Consider the following 26300-nt stretch of genomic DNA (forward strand, 5'->3'; position numbering starts at 1 on the left):
TATATTCCAGCAGCCAAACCATCCAGTGCTTCAGTACAACTCTGAGAAGCACAACTCCAGCAGGCAAAGCTCCAGGCTGACAGACATCCTCCAGCAGTAAAATATCTCTGTGCAGGGCCTGGGTAAGCAGGAAAAGAAGTTGGGTAACTGTCCTCTGTGCTCCAGCAGGAGAACTCAACTTGTTTTTTTTTTTAAGTCAGGAAATAAGCAAACACCCTGAGCAAAAAGCAGAAACAGACAATGACCACAGATTTTTACTATGCGGACAGGGAAGATCAAAGTACAAATCCAGAAGAGGAGAATATTGTCAACATACCCACATCTGAAACTTCAAAGAGGAATATGAACTGGTCTCAAGTCCAAAAAGCCTTCTTGGAAGAGCTCAAGAAGGATTTGAAAAGTCAAATAAGAGAGGTAGAAGAAAAATTGGGAAAAGAAATGAAAGGTATGTAAGATGGATTCAATAGCTTGGAAAAGGAAGGACAAAAATTAAAGTAGAAAACAAGTCCTTAAAAATGTAACTGACCAAATGGAAAAGGAAGCACAAAAACTCAGTGAAGAGAAGAACTCCTTAAAAAGTAAAATGGGCCAAATGGAAAAGGAGGTACAAAATCTAATACAAGAAAACAATTGATTAAAAATTAGAATGGGGCAAGTGGAAGATAATGACTCTATGAGGGATCAAGAATCAGTCAAACAGAAACAAAAGAAGAAAAAAATAGAAGAAAACATAAAATATTTCATTGGTAAAACAACTGTCCTGAAAAATAGATCCAGGAGAGAGAATTTAAAAATTATTGGTCTACCTGAAAAACATGACCACAAAAAAAAAAAAAAAAAAAAAAGCCTGGACAACATCCTTCAGGAAATCATCAAAGAAAATTGCCCTGAGGGCCTGGAACCAGAGGATAAAAATGTCATTGAAAGACTCCACCAATAAGCCGCTGAAAGAGATCCCAAATTGAACACACCAAGGAATACTGTAGCCAAATTTCAACATTACCAGGACAAAGAGAAAATATTGCAAGCAGTGAGAAAGAAACAAATTAAATATCATGGAACTACAGTCAGTATTACACAGGATCTTGCAGTATCTACATTAAAAGATCTTAAGGCATGGAATACAATATGCCATAAGGCAAAAAAGCTTGGATTACAACCAAAGATCAACAACCCAGCAAAAGTGAGCATAATATTCCAGGGGAGGAGATGGATAGTCAACGAAATAGGGGACTTCCAAACCTTCCTGATGAAAAGACCAGGGCTCAACAGAAAATTTGACCTTCAAATATAAGACTCAGGAGAGGCATAAAAAGGTAAACAGGAAAGAAAAAAAAAACCATGTTATTAATAATGGCAAACTGTTTACATCCCTACAAGGGAAGATGACACCTGTAAATCATGAGAACTGTAATATTATTATGACATTTAAAAGGGGTATACTGAGACAGAGGGTGTGGGTATAAGTTGATTTGATGTGATGATAAAAAATCTAATAAAGTGGTGAAAAGGGATTGTACTGGGAAAAGAGGAAAGGAGGAGGCAGACAAAGGTAAATTACATCACACGAAAAGGAACAAAAACCTAATACAGCAGAGTGAAAGAGGGGATGGAGGGAGATGAACAATTTTTGAACCTTACTCTCATCAGATTTGGTTCAAAGAGGGAATAACAATCAATTAAGTATAGGAATTTAACTTACCCTATAGGAAGTAGGAGGGAAAAGGGAAAAAAAAAAAAGGAGGGGGGGAACAGAAGGGAGAGAAGAAATAAAAAGGGTAAAGGGGAAGAAAAGAGAGGGGGCAAATAGAAGGAAGAGCAGACTGAAGGAGGTGGTGGTCAAAAGCAAAACTCTAGTGATGAGGGAAAGCGAGAAAGGAGAGAGAAAAGTATAAAGGCGGGAGAGGAAATAGGATGGAGAGAGACACAGATAGTAATCATAACTTTGAAAGTGAATGAGGTGAACTCTCGCATAAAACAGAAGCAGAGAGCAAAGTGGATTAAGAGCCATAATCCTACAATATGTTGTTCTCAAGAAACATTTGAAGCAGATGGGATACAAGAAACATTTGAAACAGAGAAAAGGTAAAAGGCTTGAGCAGAATATATTATGCTTCAGCTAAAGTAAAAAAAAGCAGGGGTAGCAATTCTGATCTTAGAAAAAGCAAAAGTAAAAACAGATCTAATTAAAAGAGATAGGGAAGGGAACTACATCCTGTTAAAAGGTACCACAGACAATGAAGTAATATCATTACTAAACATATGCACCAAGTGGTATAGCATCCAAATTCTTAGAGGAGAAGTTAAGGGAGTTACAGGAAGAAATGGATAACAAAACTATACTAGTGGTGGACCTCAACCTCCCCCTCTCGGGAATTGGATAAATCTAACCACAAAATAAACAAGAAAGAAGATAAGGAGATGAATAGAATTTTAGCAACGTTAAATATGGTTGACCTATGGAGAAAACTGAATGGGGACAGAAAGGAATATACCTTTTTCTTGGTGGTACATTGCACCTACACAAAAACTGACCATGTACTTGGGCATAAAAACCTCACAATCTAATGCAGAAAAGCAGAAATATTAAATGCACCCTTTTCAGATCATGATGCAATAAAAAATACATGTAATAAAGGGCCATGGAAAGATAGGCTAGATAGGCTAAAAATTAATTGGAAACTAAATAATCTAATCCTAAAGAATGAGTGGGTCAAATAATAATTCATAGACACAATCAATAACTTTATCCAAGAAAATGACAATAATGAGACCACATACCAAAACTCATGAGATGTAGCGATAACAATCCTTAGGGGAAGTTTTATATCTCTCAATGTTTACATGAATAAAATAGAGAAAGAAGAGATCAATGAACTGGGCATGCAACTAAAAAAGCTAGAAAAAGAACAAATTAAAAATCCTCAAATACCAAATTAGAAATTCTGAAAACCAAAGGAGAGATTAATAAAATTGAAATTAAGAAAACTATTGAATTAATTAATAAAACTAAGAGCTGGTTTTATGAAAAAAACAACAACAACAATAAAATAGATGAACCTTTCATTAATTTGATTAAAAAAAGAAAGAAGAAAACCAAATTACCAACATCAAAAATGAAAAGAGTGAATTCACCACCAAAGAAAAGAAAATCAAAACAATAATTAGGAGCAATTTTGCCCAACTGCATGCCAAAAGATTTCACAATCTTAGTGAAATGGATGGATATTTACAAAAATATAAATTGCCCAGATTAAGGGAAGAGGAAAAAAATACTTAACCCCATTTCAGAAAAAGAAATTGAACAAACCACCAATGAACTCGTTAGGAAAAAAATCTCCAGGGACAGACAGATTTACAAGTAACTTCTATCAGATATTTAAAGAATAATTAATTCCAATACCACATAAACTATTTGGGAAAACAGGTGGAGTCCTACCAAATTCTCTTTATAATACAAATATGGTGCTGATACCTATACTAGTAAGAGCCAAAGCAGAGAAAGAAAATTAGAGATCAATTTCTCTAATGAATATAGATGCAAAAAATTTAAATAAAATATCAGCAATTAACTGATGTACATGCTGTTTGGTATACATCTGGTCAACTGAAAGTAAAAAGTGAAAAGTATAAAGTAAAAGTATAAAAGTATAAAGTGAAAGTATAAACTGAAGTATACCTGATGGTATACTTAGAGAGTCCTACAGAATCAAGTAAAATAATTACTTGAAATAATAAACAACTTCAGCAAAGTTGCAAGATATAAAATAAACCCACATAAATCATTGGCATTTCTATACATTACTAATAAAGCCCAATAGCAAGAGATAGAAAGAGAAATTACATTTACAGTTACTGTAAATATTATAGAACATTTGGGAGTCTACCTGCAAAAACAAACTCAGGAACTTAAGAATACAATTACAAAACACTTTTTACACAAAGTCATATCTAAATAACTGGAAAAATGTCAAGGATAGGCTGAGCTAATATAATAAAAATGACAAATCTACCTAAAATAATTTACTTATTCAGTGCAATACCAATAAAACTACCCAAAATTATCTTATAGAGCTAGACAAATAATAACAAATTTCAGCTAGAAGAATAAAAGGTCCAGAATATCAGGAGAACTAATAAAAAGAAATGCAAGGGAATGTGGCCTAGCTGTATCAGATCTTAGATTGTATTATAAAGCAGCAATCATCAAAACTACTTGGTACTGGCTAAGAAGTAGAGTGGTGAATCAGTAGAAGAGGTTAAGCATGCAAGACCCAACAGTCAATGACTATAGTGATCTACTAGTTGATAAATCCAAAGACTATAGCTTCTGGGATAAAAAATCATTATTTGACAAAAATTGCTGGGAAAACTGGAAAATAGTATGGCAGAAAATGGGCATAGACCAACATCTTACACCCTATACCAACATAAAGTCAAAATGGGTACATGATTTAGATATAAAGACTGATACTATAAGCAAACTAGGAGAGCAAGGAATAGTTTACCTAGCAGATCTTGGAGAAGGGAAGAATTTAAGACCAAACAAGAAATAGAGAACATTATAAAATGCAAATGGATGATTTTGATTACATTAAATTGAAAAGGTTTTGTACAAATAAAGGCAATGCATCCAAGATTAGGAAGGAAGCAGAAAACTGGGAAAGAATTATTACAACTACTGTCTCTGATAAAGGCTTCATTTCTAAAATTTATAAACAACTGAGTCAAATTTATGAGAATATAAGTCATTCTCCAATTGATAAATGGTCCAAGGATATGAAGGCAGTTTTCAGAAGAAGAAATTAAAGCTATCTATAGTCATATGAAATATGACTTATATGACTTATAATTAATATGACTGTATAAGTACAGCCGGTATCAGATTGCACATCATCTTGGGGAATGACATAGAGAAAAAGGGGGAGAAAATTCAAAACTCAAAATCTTATGGAAGTGAATGTTGAAAACTAAAAATAAATAATGAAAAACAAGCAAACAAACATTTCTTTTTGTAACTTACAGTTAAGAATATTTAACAGCCCAAGGCCAGGAATAGATCCCCAGGTTAATTCACTGGAGATCTGACATAAAACCATTAAGAATTACTTTGGAGTCCAGACTTTCAATTAGTTCTGAGTCTAGCTGATTGTATTGTTATCTAATCCATATTATTTTATCTTCTCTACTAGGACAGTAGGAGTTATTTTGTGAAAAACCTTTGCTAAAGCCTAGGTAAACTCAATCAACAGCATTCTACTATGTTATAAATTTAATGATCTTTTACTAAAAAGTAAATGAGGTTACTCTATGATGACCTGCCCTTAATGTAGCTATATTAGTTTTCTAATTAGTTATTTGACACTATCACTTTAATGATTCTTGCTAGAATTTTCCCACGAATTGGTCAAATGACCTATAGTTTATGGACTGTTCTTTTTCTACCTGACTTACCATTTACAGATTCTGCTCTTTTTCTTTTTTTGAAAATTAAGATAGAAGGAGGAGCCAAGATGGTGGAGTAAAAGCAGTGACTTGCTTGAGCTCTCCCCCAAACACTCCAAATACCTATAAAAATGGCTCTAAACAAATTCCAGAGCAGCAGAACCCATGAAAAGACAGAATGAAACAAATTTCCAGTCCAAGACAATCTGGATGGTTGATTAGAAAAGTCTTTTGTGCCAGGCTGAGAAAGGAGCACAGTTTACAGTTGGCCTGCAGGCAAAGACCAGGCCTCAGGGGACTGAATCACAAGCAGCTTTGTTGGTTTCTAGACTTCTCAAACCACAAACATCAAAGACAACTTAGAAGGTCAACAGGAAAGGTCTGTGACCATGGTGACGGAGAAGCTTGGTCCCAGCCTCAGTCCTGGCACAGTCCTGGGATGGCAGATGCTTCCAGAGCTGTTAGCCCACAGATGGAGGGAGAATTGAGTGGCTGATCAGAGGGAGATTGCAGGGATCTCTTTGCTGGTGCTGAGGCAGGAATCTTTTGCTTTGCCTGTGCTTGAATCTGGCTGAGAGTTCCGGGTGGAGATCCTGGGGCAAGGAGGAGTGCTGGAGTGGTGGAGCTTGCAGTGGCAGTGGAGAGGGAATCCTCCTCACAGTTCCAAGGCAGAAAAGAGTGCTTGTGGTCACTCACAGACCACAGCACAGGCCAGGAAAGGAGTAAACACCTTGTCCTTGATCATACCACCTTGGAAGAACTGAAAATTTACAGGTCCCCACAAGTGTCTCTGAAAACAGCTGCAAAAAAACCCCAAATCTTGGGACAGAACATTCTCCACACTGGAAGCAGACCCCTACCTTAACAAAGAGTTTAAAAGTTAAGTAATTGGCTGGGAATATGAGCAAACTGCACAAAAAATGTCAGATCATAGTATCTTTTTTGGTGATATCTCATTGGAAAAACTGACCTGGAAAACAAAACCAGGAGAGATAATTTAAAAAATTACTGGACTACCTGAAAGCCATGATCAAAAAAAGAGCCTAGACATCATCTTTCAAGAAATTATGATGGAAAACTGCCCTGATATTATAGAACAAGAGGGTAAAATAGAAATTGAAAGAATCCACTGATCACCTCCTGAAAGAGATCCCCAAAGGAAAACTCTGAGGAATATTGTAGCCAAATTCCAGAGTTCCCAGGTCAAGGAGAAGATATTGCAAGCAGCCAGAATGAAACAATTCAAGGATTGTGGAAACACAATCAGAATAACACAAGGTTTAGCAGCTTCTACACTGAGGGACTGGAGGGCTTGGAATATAATATTCTGGAGGTCAAAGGAGATGGGATAACAACCAAGAATCACATACCCAGCAAAACTGAGTAGAATCCTTTAGGGAAAAAAATGGTCATTCAGCGAAATAGAGGACTTTCCAGCACTCTTGATGAAAAGATCAGAGCTGAACAGAAAATCTGACTTTCAAATACAAGACTCAAGAGAAGCATGAAGAAGTAAACAGGAAAGAGGAATCATAAGGGACTTATTAAGGTTGAACTGTTTACATTCCTACATGTGAAGATGATATTATAACTCATGAGACCTTTGTCAGTGTTCAAGTAGTTGGAGTGAAAAAATTATATATACATACATATATATATATATATATATATATGTGCAGAGAAAGAGAGAGAAAGGGTACAAGGTGAGTTGAGGATGAAGGGGTGATATCTGGAGAATAAAATTAAGGGGTAAGAGAGAGTTATACTGGGAGAATGACAAAGGGAGAGGTAGAATGGGGTGAATTATCTCACATAAAACTGACAAGAAAAGGCTTTTACAGTGGAGGGGAAGTGGAGGAAGGTGAGAGGGAATGAGTAAATCTTATTCTCACTGGATTTGGTTTAATGAAGGAATGCCATACACACTCAGTTGGGAAATAATAGTTAGTTTTCCACAGCATGACTACTATGGAAGTGTTTTGCATGACTACACATGTTAACCTTCATCGAGTTGCTTGCCTTCTCAATGAGGGTGGGAGGGGAGGGAGGAAGGGAGAAAATTTGGAACCCAAAGTTTTAAAAACAAATGTTAAAAATTGTTTTCACATTCAATTGGGAAATAAGATATACAAGCAATGGGGTATAGAAATCTATCCTGCCCTATGGGAAAATAGAAGGGGAAGGGGATAAGAGATGGGGAGGAAGATAGAAGGGAGGGCATATTAGGGGAAGGAGTATTCAGAATGTATGGCATCTTGGGGTTGGGGGAGGGACGAGATGGGGAGAAAATTTGGAACTCAAAATCTTGTGGAAGTGAATGCTGAAAACTAAAAATAAATAAATTAATTAAGTTTAAAAAAAAGAAAATTAGGCTAACATTTCCCTTCTCCAAACTTGTAGAACATCTTCTACTTTTCCATGATCTTTCATCTGTTACTGACAATAGCTAAGAAATTACATATGCCAGTTCTTTCAGGAATCAAGGATGTAGTTTATTTGGTTCAGGTGACTATCTGTATTTTTATTGTGGGGTCAACTTCTTGATAATTTTTGTTTTTTCATTTTCAATGGAAAGGTCATTCTATTTTGCAAAAAACTAAGACTAAACAAAACAAAAGAAAAAAAAAAAACACACCCCAGAAATAAAATGAGTTGAACAACACTGTTTTATCCCCATTGTCAGCTATGTTTAACCTATCCACTTCAGGTAAAGATCCTATCTCTTCTTTAGTACTACTTCCTGCCTCCTCCCCATATAGCTTAAAAAACATTCATGATGTTCACTCAGATCTTTTGCATTCCTGACACTATTTTTATAAGGCCATGTTATACACTTATATTCACCTTCTGTTACTTGATCTTGTTTTCTATACTTTTAAAAATTTTTATTTTAGACAAATTCTAAAACTTAAATACATAATAAGAAAAGAAAAAGAAATATTATAAATTTAAATATCAAATAAGAAAAAAACAAAAAAAATTATGTGCACAGCAGAACACAAGAGAGGATTAAAAATATATAGCAATAACTTTATTTCAAGAAAGTCTATATATTAAATACTGTGCATTATGTTGAAAACTGTCCATCTGTTCTTTGTTTACTTGTAGGTTTTCTTTTGTTCTCTGCTGTATACTTTTTATTTTGTTCTTTCTTTTCCCTTCCCTCCTCTCTTACCACTACCCCAAGGCTACAGTTGAGCATTGACTATATTTTTATATAGGTATTGATAATTACATACACTTATAAATATATACACAGATACATCCATCTATCTCTCCATATATGAACATATCCTTTCCCTAAGAGATTCTACTCCTAATCTTTGTGTTCATGCTTGTACACATCTCTTTTTCCTTATCTCTCCTAACTCCTCTACTTTACTTCTACTTGCTAGCTTACCCTCCTATTAATTAACCTATCCCCACTCCAGCAATCTCTCCCTTATCCTACCATTCCCCTAAATATAAATCCATTCTATAACCCCCTTGTGACCTATTCCTATACCCTCCCCTCTAAAGATCCCTCCTTTATCCTCTCCCCCTTTCCTATCCTCTTAAAGTTTTATTTCTTTCTAAATTTTGATTTTTATACTCTTCTAAATGTATATGTATTTTCCCCTCTTAAACCCATTCCTGCTGAGAGTAGGTTGCCAGAACTAATAGCCCTCCTCCCCCATCTAATTCTTCTATATTGGTTCTTCCTCTTGCACCTCACTTGTAAAAGATACTCTTTTATCTGTACTTGAATGGTTTTACTTTTTGAAGTCATATCATACTCAGGTCTACCCCAATCTTCCCTAAAAGTTACATAATTATTAGTAACAATCTTAGACATAGGTTTTACATTTTTCATACATAAAAGGTAAACATTCTATCCTTATTTAGTCCCTTGTAATTGGTCATTGGTATGTACTTTATATTTATCTTGGCTCTTGTATGTTAAATCTATTGAGTTAAGGGTTTTTTGTTTCGTTTTGTTTTGTTTTTTTAAACAAAGACCTGAAAGTCTGACAACTGATCAAATGTCCATTTTTTTAAAAATAAGAATTATGCTTAGCTTTGCTGGGTATGATATTTTCCATCAGAAGTCCGGTTCTTTTGCTCTTTGATACACAGTGTTACAAGACCTGTGATCTTTTAGTGTGATTCTAATTGTGGTACCACTGTATGTAAATTGTGTTTTTCCTGTTGCTTGTAATATTTTGTCCTTGATCTGGAGGTTTAGAAATATTTCTGTGAGTTTTCCTAGTAGGATCTCTTTCAGGTAGTGATAGGTGGATTTTCTTCTATTTCTACTTTCCCCTCTTATTCTAATACTTCAGGACAATTTTCTTTAATTATTTCTTGTATTATTATATGAAGATTCTTTTTTTGATCAGAACTTTCAGGTAGTCCAATTATTATGTTTTCTCTTTTTGATCTGTTCTCTAGATCCACTGTTTTTCTTATGAGCTGTTTCACATTCTCTCCTATTTTTTCATTCTTTATATATTTTTTTTAATTTCTTCATCTCTTATAACTTCATTGGCTTTTTCCTCTTGCCCAATTCTGATTTTCAAGGAATCATTTTCTTCCTTTAAAATTCTGGATCTTCTTTTCTAATTGACTGACTTTCTTTTCACATTTTATTTTCCTTTTTAGTTTTTCCTCAATCTGTCTCATTTGATTTTTAAAGTCTTTTTTAAGTTCTTCAATGAATTCTTTTTGGGGAGGTGACTATTTGACATCACTCTTCGGGGGTAGAAGATGGGTTTCTTTGCTTCAGTATCCTCCTCTGAAGACACACCCCAATTTTCTCTATTGCCATAGTAGCTCTCTATGGTTGGATTCTTTCTCCTTTGCCTATGCCTTTTTTTGGTAATAGTTTAGTTTTTATAATCACCTCTAGTCCTGGGGCATGTGGGATGGTGCTTCTGGCCGCAGATCCTCTTCAGTTCTCCCTTCTGACCTTGAACTCAAACCAAGCTCTCCAGCCTCCTGTAAGTGACCACAGTAAGTGGTATCCTGCCCCACTGCTTCTGCACTCACGGGGCATGTGCTGGTTCCTTCCCAGTGGGTCTTCACAGCACAGCTTGGCCTGGCATTCTTGTCAGCAGAGGTTCTCTTGACTTTCCCAGCTCAGAAGCCCAACTCCCCTCACTGTCCTTGGGGTAAAAGTTCCTGTGGTTGGGGCCGAGGCAGTTTCTCAAACCAGCTAACCTCAGGGCTTGCTGCTTGTTGTTAAGGACCCTAGCCTGGATGTGTTTGCTTTTCAAAGGGAGGAAATCTAGTCCTGGGATTTTTCTTCAGATGTTCTCCAAATGTCTCAGGAGGACCCCTCTTCTGTCCCTACTCTAATTTGTTTTCAGGGATCTAAGTCTCTCAGAGGTGCTATTTTATCTCTTTTGTGGAGGAAATTTTGAGATCTTGAAATTTTCTGACCTACTCTGCCATCTTCCAAGAATCCTCTCTCTTTTCTATACTTTTAAAAAAATATAGGGTGGCATGTCAAAGTCCCTGTGAATCCATACTGATCTCTTTAGACAAATGCCATTATTTCTGCTCACAGAAACTGTCTTCCTTTATATCTTCAGAATTTTATTCTTGGGCATCTCCAATTCTTTCTGAATAGACTTCTGAAGCATTTTAGTTCATAAAACCTTTCCTATCTTTCCTCTCAACTTTTTTGAAATTTACTCTCCTAATATTGAGAGTGCATGCAAGATTTCCTCTCCTTCACTATCACAAACTCTAGCATAGAGTGGTCACTTCACTAAAAAGTTTCCATTATTTATTTATACTGCAACAACAAGTTCACCCCTGTTACTGAGAATCAGGTATAGAATAGCATTCTATGTCAGGCTTGTAATCTCTTTTCCAAACATCCATTCTTTCTGTTCAGGTGGTTTAAAGAACAAAATCACTTCCTTGTGTTTGTCCCCCTTTTGACTTTTACACAACTATTCTCCATCATGCTTCCCCCCACTCCCTTCATTTCCTCACATAAGGATACCTTTTTAACATATAATGCAGTCCCTTACCTTCCCCCACCCCATCTCTTTTATTTATTCTGTTTCTGCTGGATAAAGACTATTCATCCAGAGCAATGGTCCCTTCCTCCTAAGTCTCATACCTGTGAAGTCAAATTTTCTCTTGTGTGTTAGGATCTCCAATTCCTGTTTCATAGTTGTTGTTGCTATTGCTATTGTTGTTGCTATACCTTTGGGAAACAAACTTAGAGGCCACAGGTTTTACTACTGGCTCTTTTTTTCAGATTTTGTCTCCTGTGTGTTTCTGGGTACAGAAAATGCTATATACTTCCTTTTTTGTGGCTGCTGATTTTGCATTTCCTTGCATTACCACTGCTTAGCACAGTATTTGGCATACAGTAAGTGCTTAATAAATACTGACTGATGAACTTACGGGATATAAATAAGCAATCTTCTCCCCTTTACTATTCTTTTAAGTTTTCAACCCTTTTGATTAGCTCTTGCAAAAAACCTGTTAAATCAAAATAAATTAATTTTAAAAATAGATTTATCAGCAATCACTTCCATAAGTTTTTGAGTTTTAAATTTTTCTCTTCCTCCCTCCCCAAAACGGCACACAATCTAATATAGGCTATACATATACATTCCTATTAAACATATTTTCACATTAGTGATATTGTAAGAATTAGAACCAATAGGAGGAACCACCAGAAAGAGGAAACAAAATGCAATAGAAGAAAAAAAATAGCAAACAGTATGCTTCAATCTGCATTCAAATTCTACAGTTCTTTAATTGGATGTGGATAGCAATCATGAGGCCTTTGGAGATGTCTTAGATCCTTGTACTGCTGAGAAGGGTTAAGTTTATCAATATTAGTACTTAAATGATTGTTATTCCCTTCTTGAGCCAAATCTGATGAGAGTAAGGTTCAAACAAAGCTCATCTCCCTCCCTTTTTTCCCTCTGCCTTAATAGGTTTTTGTGCCTTTTCCTGTAATGTAATTTATCCTTGTCTGCCTCCTCCTTTCCTTTTCTCTCAGTACATTTTCTTAGTTAGACCAGATTAATCCTCTTAACATACTTGATTAGATTTTTTTTTTCACCTGCTCGAAGTCAACTTACACTCATCCCCTGTAACGTGGTGTAATAACAATATGGTTCTCAAGGGTTACAAGTGGCATCTTCCCTTGTAGGGATGCAAACAGTTTGCCCTTATTCATAACATGTTGTTTCTTTCTGTCCCGTTTACCTTTTTTGACTCTCTTGAGTCTTGTATTTGAAGATCAAATTTTCTATTGAGCTCTGGTCTTTTCATCAGGAAGGTCTGTTAAGTCCCTTATATCATTGAATGTTCATCTTCTCCCCTGAAGGATTATGCTCATTTTCGCTGGGTAGTTGATCCTTGGTTGTAATTCAAGCTCCTTTGCCTCATGGAATATCATATTCCATGCCCTATGGTCTTTTAATGTAGAGACTGCAAGGTCCTGTGTAATCCTGACTGTGGTTCCATGATATTTAAATTGTTTCTTTCTGGCTGCTTACAGTGTTTTCTCTTTGACCTGGTAATTTTGGAATTTGGCTACTATATTCCTTGTTTTCATTTTGGGATCTCTTTCAGGAGGTGATCAGTGGATTCTTTCTATGGCTATTTTACCATCTGGGCAGTTTTCCTTTATGATTTCCTGAAAGATACTGTTCAGGCTCTTTTGTTCATTATGATTTTTCAGGTAGACCAATAATTTTTAAATTGTCTCTCCTGGATCGATTTTCCAGGTCAGTTATTTTACCAATGAGGTATTTTACATTTTCATCTATTTTTTCATTCTTTTGTTTTTGTTTGACTGATTCTTGCTCTTTCATTGAGTCATTAGCTTCCACTTGCCCAATTCTAATTTTTAACAAATTGTTTTCTTCCATCAGATTTTGTACCTCCTTCCCCATGTGGCCAATTGTATTTTTTAGTGACTTGTTTTCTTCAGTGTACTTTTTCCAGTTGGCCAATTGTATTTTTTAATGACTTGTTTTCTGCAGTTAATTTTTTTCCTTCCTTTTCTAAGCTATTGACTCTCTCTTGCATACCTCTCATTTCTTTTTCCATTTTTTTTTCTTCTACCTTGGGCTTCAGACCAGTTCGTATTCCCTTTCGAGGTTCGAGATATGGGTTTGTTGATAATGTTGCCCTCTTCAGAATTTCTGTCTTGATCTTCACTCTTTCCATAATGAGAATATACTATACGTTTCTTTTTGCTCATGGTGTTTGCTTATTTCCTGGCCTTTAAAGAGAAAATGGTGGAGTAAGAATTAAGTCACTCTTACCCTCCCTTATTAACCTCTGAAAGCCCAGAAAATATTACCCCAGGAAAAACCCTGGAACAGGTGAACCAGAAGAAAGATGGGGTGTAGCAGTCCAGGAACCCAGGTAGCTTGAGGAATTAATAGGAAAGGACCCTATTGCCCTGGAGGAAGGGGGGCAGTACAGAATGGGAGGTATCCCAGCAAGCTAGCAGAAAGCCCTACCTCAGCACACCAGGAGGAGATCCTGAAACTCAGGTGGTAGAGTAGGCAAACAACAATACTTGGACCGCTGAGTGCCTCAGTAAGGATGGGGAAACTGGTGGAAACCAACTTGGAAAACCACCAGGTGCCTTGGCATTCTACAGCAATTGGCTCTCCCAGTGCCTCAGAAAAACTAAGGGAAGCAGCACTCCAAGGGACCCCAGGTGGATAAACACCCTACAACATCCATCTGAAAGGAGCTGAAGAAAGTGAAAGGAAGGAAAGGCCCAGGAGAGCAGGAAATCTCCAGGGGCCACACTACCCAATCCTACCCCTAGAATTCCAGTGTTGCTGATTCCAGCCCAACACCAGGTAAGCTGCCAGAACCTTATAGCCTCCAACTGCCAGCATTGGAGGCCCCAGCACACAAAGCCAGTGACCAGGTGCTAGGCTCCCAACAAAAGAAGCTTGGGTCAGTGCCCTCTGCTCCCCAGCAGGAGAGCTCAATCTCTTTAAAGGCCAGGAAATAAGCAAACACCATGTTAAATTTATTTTTAATCAGCCTTTGTTAGGTGTATTCCATCTCTGGCCAGGAATCTGTCAACCCTATATTGTGAACTTTAATTCAGAAATTCAAATCCTTGCCTTCATTAGGCAACAGTGAGGAAAATAATCTTTGGCTCTAGTGTCTTCATTTCTTGCCCAAGACTTCAGATCATTCACAATACTTTTTAGGCTCCTTCTGGCTATTTACTGGGGGCATGAGAGGCAATCAGGGTTAAGGGCCCAGGATCACACAGCTAATAAGTGTGTGAGGCCGCATTTGAACTCGGGTCCTCCTTACTCCCGGGCTGGCACTCTATCTACTGCACCTCCTCGTTGCCCCTTTAGTTCCTTTTGGAAGTGGTATTTCGTGAATCACCTTAAGGAGATATGTGTCATCCATTTAGATCTTTGATTATTTTTCTTTTAAAATCTTTACTGCCTCTAGGACAGTATATTTCACTATTAGCCAATTACAATCTAACAACTGAGAATCATAGAATTTTACAGCTCTAAAGGATCAAAGAAATCATTTAGCTAATAAATACTTGTTGACTGCTCAATCTTGAAAGAACTGTTAAATTTTGCACAGGTATTCTCAGTTACTCATAATAACACACACATATACAGTAATAAACATCATCTTAGAAAATTTAGGATTAATAGAGATATTCTCTGCTTTCGTAGGACACATTGTTTTTTTAAAGTACTATAAAACTTATTTAAACTCAATCATAGTATTATCATACAGTTTATAATGAAAAAGTTATAAATATCTCTTGAAGATTCTAAATTATACCACATAACAAACTAATACATCTGTTGGGTTTATGAAGAATTGAAAGACTGTGGCATAACAGAAATCCTTAGTCATTTTTTTCAGCTAGCTCACATAATTCCAGTAACCACAAAGTGAACACTTATAATTATGGTAACAATGAATTTATATTATTTGGTAGTAAAATTGTGAATATTAAATCTCTCTGAATATTTGGATATCAAATGTACAATCATATTCACAATACTTCTTAGGTTCCTTTTAGGTTCTTTTTTTAGATTTTGTTAAATGTACAAAAGAAACTTTGTACGTAGCATCAGTCTATTCCAATTCTAACATGTAATGGGTCACCTCAAAGTAACAAAATAATGTGAGAAAATTATATGAAAACTTTGTGATAAAAATATTGATAATTTATATGGTATTATGTAGTTTCAATCCCACATATAATACCTGACTTAATCTTTCAACAAGTCCGAGTTGGTCATGGTAGTAGCCAAAACAATAGCAGCAATGGCATAAATGAAATTTTCATAGTGTTATATAATTTACAAAAGCAATAGCGTTCACAATAAGCTTATGGGGTAGTAGTATTTACGAGTCAATCAGTCAATAAACATTTAGTAAGCACCTACTACATGCTAAGCACTGGGGATACAAAAAGAGACAAAAGAAAGTCCTTGTAGTCAAGGAGCTCACAGTCTTACAGGGAAGACAATAAGCAAACAAATACGTACAAACAAGCTATAGACAGGATAAATAGGAAATAATTAAGTGAAGGCAGGACTAGTAGCAATAATATCAGAGCAGCTATTACTCTTATATTTCAATGCAAATGTATGTAGATTCAAATTAATATAAGTAGAGGGTCAAGATATACAAACATTACAAAATTTTGAGATTTGTTAGTCCAAGAGATGTTAATTTGATAAATATACTTTGTGATTCAATGTCCATAGTGTATAAAAAATATTCTTCGTACTAATAATGCTTAACTCTGAAAACTTCTGAAAATTCATGAATCAACTGCTAAGATTTATTGGTTTTGCTTATATAATTCCAAGTGCTCAACTATTTCATGTTGTGAAGCCCATTATGTGTAAAAGCACAGTACTAGCTGACATAGAGTTCTAAAAGAAAAACAAAGCATGTGCCCTTTCTTAAAGAACTTTACCACTTAATACAATAAAAGGGAAAAATCCAGACTCTCATAGAATAACACATCCACAAGAAATTTAATAAAAATAGCTCAGATTTAATAGCTAGCATATATATCGTGCCTAGTATGTGCCAGGCACTGCATTTAACATTATGATCATTCAGTAAAGTACATGATCTTAGTATTCTACATTTTAAAGTTGAGAAGATAAAAGTATGTTGAGGTACATTTGCCCAGCCACACAGCTAGAGAACAGAAGAGAAATGGCAAGTCATCTGGATTTTCAAGAAGGAAGTAAATATCAGAACAGGGCTTGAAAATTAAGCCTTTTGATTCTACAGCAACCACTTGTCCCATTTCATAGCAACTGTCTCACGCAAAGAAATACATGTGACAGATATCCAGATCTACACACATGGAGTGGTGGAGGATATTTTAAAGATTCTATATACTCTCTTTATTGAGAGTGACTGTTAAATGGAGAGCCATTAGAGATAACATTCTGGGGAAGGGAGTTTAAAATAAGACAAGTACATAGATAACTTTAAGAAGCATTAGAATGTTAATAGGAAAGTATGAGAAATCTGAAGCGGGTAAATTCATTTATAGCTTGGAAGATCAAAGAAGCTTTCATGGAAGAGACAGTAAATGAACTGGACACTTGAAAATAAAAGACATATTTCTTTTTTTTTTTTTTGGTGAGGCAATCGGGGTTAAGTGGCTTGCCCAAGGTCACACAGCTAGTACGTGTCAAGTGTTTGGTCTAAGGCCAGATTTGAACTCAGGTCCTCCTGACTTCAGGGCTGGTGCTCTATCCACTGCGCCACCTAGCTGCCTCAAAAGATGTATTTCAAAAGAGAAAGATGTTGGACACAATTTACAAATTTGGGCAGGAGGTATGCAAAGTCCAGGTGGAGGAAAAAATTGGAGAAAGACAGGAAAATGGCCAATCATCTGCATTTCCTAGAAAGTAGAGAGGTATGCAATAATGTTGGAGATTAATGGAGAGCTACTAAAAGTTTGTGAGCATGGGACTAGCTAGCTAGACACAGGATGGTAATAGTTGATGTTGGAGAAAATGTGAAAAGATACATACATTAACACACTGTTGGTAGAGCTGTAAACTGGCCAAACATTCTGAAAAGACAAATGGTATTATGCTAAAAAAGTGTCTAAAATGTCTAAAGCCTTTTGGCCACACTGCTAGGACACCCCAAGGAGGTCAATATTAAAAAAAAAAAGGTCCCAAATATAACAAAATATGTATAGCAGTACTGTGTAACAGCAATGAATTGGAAACAAAGAGGATGTTCACTGACAAAGCAATGACTAAACAAATTGTGGCATACAAATGTAATGGAATATTACTATTCTTCAATACATGATGAATATTAAGAATACAGGGAAATATGGCAATACTTATCCGAACTGATATGAAGAGAAGCAGGTAGAAACAGGAAAACGATGTACATAATTATAAGGATGTAAAATGGAAACAACATCACCAAATAGAAACTGAATACTGTGAAATAATAACGACCCATTTGTAATGCCTTCATTTATTTCCCTAGTTATAAGTGCTATCTTTCTCAAATCATCTTTTATTCCCTCAGCTATATACATGTATAAGTTCCTTAAAGCAATGTTCAATTTCATTTTTGCTTTTGTTTCCTCAGAAACAAGCACAGTGTAGGTATTCCATTTAAGGAGAGCACCCAGGACAGCTATCTCATAATTTCCCACCCGGTACACTCCTCTGGACTTCATCCATGCCTACTCGCAATCTCATCATCCTGCAAGATCGCATCAACCCTGAAATTTACAAGTCATTACCCCCTGTCCCTGAGGACTCTTCCTTCTTCTGAATGGAGACAACTAAGAGTGGACAATGGAGAACAACTCTGATTCTCCATTTAAGGAGAGGGCCCAGGGCAGCCATCTCATCATTTTTCACTAGGCTTCATTCTTCTAGACCTTCATAGTATTCCTTTTCCATTCCCTTATTGTCCCCCCAGGTGTATCAGCTTCTTTTTATGTGTTATCTTCTCCCATTGGATTGTGAGCTCTTTGAGAGTACGGGTTGTCTTATATCTTTCTTTGTATCCCTAGGTCTTAGCTCAGCACTTGGCACATTATAGGAACTTAAAATAAGTTTATTGACTGACTACTTAACAGATGGTTGCTGAATTAAATGTAGTTATGTTGCTCACAATGTCTGTAATGTTCTCCTCTATTGTCTTCTACCCATGCAAATTCTACTCATCTTTCAAGGCCTATGTAAAATCTGCCTCTTTCTATAACTCCAGCTTAATCTCTCCCCTTCTCTATGGCCTACTGTATTTATCTGTAAATTTATTTTAAAGTTAGCATTTAATTATATGTGGTTTTATTCTGTATTTTATGTCTAATTTATTTCATGTCTATATATTTTCTCTCTAAGACAAACTCCTTGAAGACAATTTCACCACAAATTTTCTTCTATCCCTAACTGCTAGGCAAAGTAGTAGTTTCTCAATAAGCACTTGTTTAATGGAATCTGACATTTCTTTTCATGATGAACTTGTACTACCTAATACAAGGGAAAAAATACAACACAGGGCACATGGCACATAACAAAAACTTAATAGCGTTTATTGAATATAATCTGTTGCAAATCCTTTAATGTATCACAGGATTTGAAGGTAGCCCTGTTACTTACTTACTATCAAGTCAAAAGACAGGAATCTGAACTACGTTTGACACTCAAAAATACCATTGATATGGGTGTTACTAATGTATATGGTAGGTTCAAAAGGATAACAACGAGAAAAATGATTGTTAATAATCAATGATTTGGGGAGATTCATATTTCCCCCTTTTTTCTTTTATCCTCATGTCAAGACCTCACTCTTTAAAGATAGAGCTAACCTTCTCCTTTCTCCAGACCCCACCAAGGTGGGGAAGCCATTGTGCTCTACTCAGGTTTGCAAGGAAGGGGAAAAAATTCTTTGAAAAGATTGCCCATGGCAGGGGTAATTTAGAAGTAAATGACATCATCAAATTTTAGGTCCAAAGCCTCATTGTAATATTCATTTTCTCATTAATTTTTAACCAATCAGAGTTGGTTGCCACCTTTGGGAACACTCCTCTTCCAATGGGCATAAAAGCAGTGAGCCCAGGCCACGGTGGTCTTTGGTCTAAGAGAGAGATGGCCAAATGATGATGCTTTTATTAAAATGTTGGCATTATTAATAAAATGATTATATTACTCAGAGATTATGTCTCTTGAAACCTTTCAATCACCACATTATGACCAAGAGTTCTTGCCACAAAAACTATCTACGAGTAATGTGTAATCTGCATGGATAGTCATCTTCTCCTCAGCCTACTATTCCTTACACTCAAACACAATTTTCATTTCTTCCTCCACCTGAAGGTAAATAATATATCCATGGGGAAAATAATCCAAAATTTTATATGTTCAAGATCTGATTTTTGTTGGGATAGAAAAAAAAACCCAGCCCTTTCTTCAGTTGTGGATCTTTTGTAAATACTTTTTAAAAAAACTAGGGTTATGGCCCTGATCAAATTGATGGCTGAATTATAAAAGTCCTTTTCATTTAAGGATAGAGATTATTTGTGGAAAGAATAAAGTAAAAGAAAACCACAAAATAATTGCTTAGTAACCTATATGCACAGTTTTTAAAAATTACTGTACTTCAAGATGATTGCTACATTAGTTTATGTTGCTTTTAGGTTTTAATGAAATTTATGTTTATTTGCATATTCAGTGTTTTCAAGAGGCTAAAAAATGTAAGTACTGACACATGTTATTTTCTACATAACATTTACCCTATCATAAAACCTTTCTTGTTGACATATATGGCACAGAAAAAATGTAAGTGACATCTGCTAAAGCTTTACTTATGAAAACTTAAAGAATCCTATGGGATAACATCACTCAATTTCTCTAAGAGTACCTCTAAAGTAGAGCTTTCTTAAAAAAAAAATCTGGAAATAATTAGAAACTATTACAGTACTTTTAAAAAAGTTTACATGAAACCCAAATCTGCTACATATGAAAGAAGGAAATGCCCTAAGAAGAAAGTAAAGCAAATTTTAGCCCCCTCCCCCAAATTACACATATTTTTAAAAATTTCCATTAAAAACAGCATCAAAAATGTGACACATTAAAGAGCCCTATACGAAACAAAGACTAACTAATCACACACTGACCTTGTCAACTATACATCTTAATTATTCTACTTCAAAACATATTACTTCTAAGATGAGAGGCAATCCAATCTCCCCCTACTCCTCCCTCCCCCACTGTGCTAGTTACCGCAATTCTAACTTGTGAGGGGGAAAAAACGGATCACCACATAGTACACAATGAGAAGGAAAAAAGGAACTAAATAGAAAAAAATGTAAATTTTTTATATTTTCAATCCAGTTCCTTAAGCAAAATATATATTTGTAACAATAAGACTAATAATCATGACAATGTGTTACCATTTAAATAGCACTTATAGATTTAAAAAGCATTGTATTGACAACTCATTTGATCCCAACAACCCTGTCAGGTACATACTACAGGAATTATTATTCCCATTTAACAAAAGAAGAAATGATGACTCAGAGTGATTAAGCGACTTGTCTGCACAGAGGCTAAGTCACTTAACTGCTCTTAGCTTCAGTTTTCTTATCTACAAAATGGAGATAATGCCAAAGGTTTCTCCATAAGACCAAACATAATGTTTCAAGTTTAGAATTAAAACATAGCCCTCCTCCCCTTCCCATCTCCCATCCTCATCCAAATGACATACTCTGCCTACAGGAGCCTTTTTTAAGCTTATTATATTTTCCACAGAGACCTAAAATTCCTTTGGGGAAACTGACTTGATTGCATAGCCTTCAGAGTTTAAAAGGCTGTCCATATGAACTGAATTATCCATGACATGTACCTTCAGACATCTGTAATGTGATATTTCATGTAAATTTAGACCATACTTTGGAGGAGCTGTTGGCAACAGTAAGTTTATTCAGGAGCTCAGATAAAGAAAAAAAATCTGACATCCTTGCTAATCTGTAGTTGTTAACATGGAATTTCCAACACAAGAAGCATAATAGCATCTAATCTGCTATAGCAAATTAAAGGAAAACAAAAGATGCATTTCTCTTCCCTTTTTTAATGTCTGTAGTTACTCAGTCTATGAAAATGAGATTTTACTTCTTGAAGGTCTCCATGGTGTCATCTATTTTTTCTATTAAAAGAAACACATTTCAAACTTAAATAAACTAGAAAACATAATTCACTTTGAAGAGCTATTTTAACTAAGGATTAAATTATATTATAGAAAATATATCACTAGCTATGAAATGGTATAAGCTCTTCAAGATGGTTGCTTTCTGAGTGTTTTTCTTAATATTAATACTATCATAATATGTGCCTGATAGTATCTTTTTAAAGAAGCAGACTAGGAAAGTGAAATATTAATGCAACTCTGAAAAGTCCAGCTTTAAAGATGCATTAGTAGTGATGTGGTAGACATTCTGGCTTGGCAGAAAAGCATGAAATGGGTTAGCCCTAGAGGGAACGGATATATTGCAGAAATGATACATTCCGCTCTAGAAGAGAGAAGAATCATGCTATACTGTCATAGAAACTGCTTTGCTAAAGAATCTCTGTATTAAAGAAGTTCCTTCTTCTCTGCCAAAGGCCTAGTATAGCCATGGTGGCAATGCTGTGGACAAAAACTGGTAATTGGTTTTAGAATTAAACAATTGTGAAAACCAGCAACAACTGGCACATCTGAAACAACTGAAAGAAATCTGGGGGCATTCCTGGAATTATTCAGACTTTTTCTATCCTTAAATAAAATGTTTTAAATATCTTTAGAACAATCAGTTTATTACCTGATAATTCTAAGAGTGTCTTCTAAAATTTAACACTTATTTAGCATTAAAATATAGAATGATTATTCATTTAGAAATAGCTTTATTATATAGAAATAGTACTACATTGTAATTTTGAAGAAAAAAAAAGCATTTGGAATGACTAAATAATTATCTTCAGTGAACATGTATTTCCCCCTTAAATGAGTAACACTGAACTAAACAAGCATAGACACATGAAGATATATTTACACACACACAGACACATATATATGTATATATGTGTCTGTGTGTGTATATATGTATATACACATAGGAAACTATAATATTCACCAGAATAGCAAAATTAGCAGATTCATTTGCTATCCTGTTTCACTGAAACCTCTAAAGAAAGTACACTACAAAGAGAGCTTAAATTTCTCACTCTTCCTTTCAATCAATATCTGAGGCAAAGTTTCATCTCTAGGGCCCTTAATGGCAGGAATTCATGGAGCCAGCAAATGAGTAATGTTAAACCTATGATTAGATGATGAGGCCATCAAAAACACTAGACCCTAATGCTACATTCCTCCATATTCTTCTGAACTGCAGGGAAACCCAAGGCTAAAGCTAAGGAAGAAGGCACTGCAATTCCTTTTCTGATCATCTTCAAAAGCTGTTTAAAAGATGTAGCACACCATGAAACTTAAGGTCTATAAATGGTCTCCTGGAATTTCTCTTGAACCTAGGACTTAACCATTAGGTAACAAATTTTTCAAGTACCCTGAAGGAGACGGTTTGAAGTTTGAACCCTATTGAGGATTCCTGCCTGTGATGCATTTTTCTTTAGCTTTTCCTGAATATTCGTTCTGGCTAACAGAAAAAAAAACAACAACAAAAAAACACCACACACATGAAAACTGGACCTAATCATTTCCTTATGGATACAGGCTTGAAGAAATGAAATCTAAGGAATGGAACTTAATAGGTAAGTTTAAAAAGATTAATTAAATTCATATTTTTATTCATTTGGGAGTAGCTATACAGTTAGAGGAGTTTACCAAGAACAATTTAGATGTATATTGCTTTTCACAGCATAAAATTTGGATAATTTAATCATTCTTAGTAGTGATGCAATCTATTTCAAACATACATATTTTCATTATTCAAATTATTATCTGAAATTTTAATGTCTACATGACATTATGTCATTGAAGAATTTGCAAAATAAGATAGCAATAAAGGCCTAACTTTAGCTATGGTTGAAACCTATAATAAGCCATTCTACCCCAGAAAACAAAAAAATCCTGATAAGGTAATTGTCAACTGTAAAAAAGTGAGATGACAAACATTACTGATAATATCTAATGATTCAAATTCTATTTTAATTATGATTATTAACAAATATGAGAAATAGTGACAATGCTCTTAAAGAAACAAAGCTTTCACTGTTTTGCTTTTAACTGAAATCATACTAAAAGCCTATAGTGTAAACTATTTTATATATAAATAGGATTAAAGTTTTATTTATCAGACTATTCATTAATGGACACTCTTAGACATTTTTGGTTTTTAAATATTAATGTAATAATTTAATTTGATAATTATTAAATAATATTTAATAAACTATTTAATATTTAAAAAAGAAATAATAATATTTCTTACACTTTTCACTAATTTAAGACATTTATAGTAAAGGTCAAGGTTTCCATCACCACTAAACTCTCCATGTGACTAAATCAGGGATATAAAAAATCAATATAAAATTCTGGGGAAATATATCTTTTTAAATTATATATAAAAGTAGAAGTATTTCACAAAAGTATTTGCATATGAAAGATTCTATCACAAATACAGATAAAATTATATACATGTGAATATATACATTATATTAATATAGCTATGCATACATTATATATTCTAGGGAGATACTTTTTCAGTGATAGAATACATGCAAATCCCCATGTCTCTCTCCTCTCTCTCTCTCCCTCTCTTTGTATAGATACGCACACATACACACATCCTCAGAGTAAACACTACATTTCTAACAAACGACGGAAAAAAATAAACAAGCTATCCCCATGAACAGACATGAAAGAATTTATGAAGTATCATATAATTATTAAAGCAAAAAGCTTACCTGGGAACAAAGCAACATAACAAGCTCAACCACAGATGTGCTGGATTTCATACATACAAGGCCTGCAACAAGCAAATATTGAAAGGAAACACCATGATTAGATTGTCCAAAGTTGTAATTTTTAAGTAAAGTTAAATTTTCCAGAAAGAAAATCTTGACACATAGAAAACATAAAACTCAATTTATATCATTACTTAAAAATAAGGAATTCAATGAGTAATTGCCTAATGTTTCAAAGCTTTCAATTTGAAAAATTCAATAGTATAATGAGGGAGAGGGGAAAAGTCATTTACATATCTCAAGATGGACTATTTTTGAAGATATTTCCAACATTTGAACATTCCTCATGATGCTATTAAAGTATACTAACTACACACACACACAAAACTAATGTAATTTTAGCCAAAATTTACCACAGCTCTATTTTCTGGACCAAAGATTTCTTACCACTTAGTTTCAAAATAAGTATCAAAGTCTTTTTTTTTTTAAAAGACCTTACAAAAACATAATTTCCATAGTATGATATCATTAAAGCTTATAAAGATTACAAATTTCAGATGAAAGCTTTTTAAAAATATTTAAGTAATGTTTTATTCAATCCCTTATTCTTCTATCATCTAATACAAGTTCTGAAGGAAAAAGCAATATAATTTAATATTATACCAGCAAGCAGTAGCTTCTTTATTCTTTCCTCATAGAAGAATTGAACACAATTTACTCATAATGAATTTACTTTTCAAATTTAAAGGTAACCATTACACCAAGTTTTATATACACATTTTAAAAAATTCATTGTAATTTGCAAATTTGGAAATGTCAATAGGTTGGAATATATTTAAAAGAGCTTATTAAAATCAGGACTCTTAGAAGAGGCTAACAATGATTTTCCCTATTTTGAAAAGAATTAAAATTATTATTTGATAGCTTCCATATTTAAAGTGATACTGATTAGTTTTGATAAACTGGTCATTTAAAATTTTAAAAAACAAAACAGATCCTACAGTAGAAGGAAAATCAAGCCATCAAAAAAAGAGCTAACAGAAAAAAATGTCATGCACTAAATATAAAGTCAGATCCCAAAGATTTGTGGTTAAGTAGTTTTCAACAAATAGAGGTTAGAGTCAAATGCCTTCCATAGAAAACCATGTATATTTATTTTAAGTAGAAGATAAATACACTTTTGTGCCCACTTTGCTAACATCCCTATCCTTATTGTATATGGAGACAGAACAAGCTATAAAAAACCTCTAGTATTCTATCTTATCAGATCTTTCAGCAGAGAGTTAACTAATGAAATAAGTAGCAGATGTGTAAAGCTCATTTAAGGGAGACAATTGCTATAATTGATCAGCAATTCTCATCCTCCTACATTAGGAGATCCAAAAGATTAAAACGGCACACTTTATCAACTACAGGTAACCTAACTATTTGAACATAATACAGGAAGACTAAATGAAAGATTGAACTATACATCCACATTATTACAATTTACATGACCATTAGAGTGTATTCGACTGGCAAAAGAATTACTGCATATTCTGATAAAAACAAATACTTGCTTAAACATTTATTAAGCATCTACTATGTTTTAGGACTGTGCTAAGTGCTGGGTAAAAAAAGAAAGGCAAAAGACAGTCTCAGCTCTCAAGGAGCTTACAATTTAATTGGGGGAAGACTACATACATTAAAAAAAAAGCTTAAAAGGGTGGAGAAGAGGAGTGAGGGTACCCACTGCAGGGAGAGTGGGGGATGATGCCAGGTGGGAAATGCTGAGGTGCCTGTAATGGGCATCTTTCTTAAATAGAGCATGTGGGAGGAATCTCAGATATCTGCTCTCCACCCTCTCCAATCAGTGGGAGAGAGGGGATCAAGGCAAATGAGGTACTAAGGAAGTGTGAGGTTCAGAGCTGATGTGAT

At 34.8% G+C, this 26300-nt stretch overlaps 1 protein-coding gene across 5 annotated transcripts in view; it reads right to left on the bottom strand.

Annotated features, from left to right (window-relative positions):
* The window catches only part of NBEA (neurobeachin), a 769899-nt gene that overhangs the window by 363489 nt on the left and 380110 nt on the right, over window positions 1-26300 (bottom strand). For all 5 annotated transcript variants that reach the window (XM_027877685.1, XM_027877686.1, XM_027877684.1 and 2 more), the window contains one exon: window positions 24384-24445. In XM_027877685.1, the coding sequence (XP_027733486.1) occupies window positions 24384-24445 (62 nt within the window). The remainder of the gene's footprint in view (window positions 1-24383; window positions 24446-26300) is intronic.

The sequence above is a fragment of the Vombatus ursinus genome, unplaced genomic scaffold (genome assembly GCF_900497805.2).
Source record: "Vombatus ursinus unplaced genomic scaffold, bare-nosed wombat genome assembly UNPS02014813.1, whole genome shotgun sequence".
Lineage (NCBI taxonomy): Eukaryota > Metazoa > Chordata > Mammalia > Diprotodontia > Vombatidae > Vombatus > Vombatus ursinus.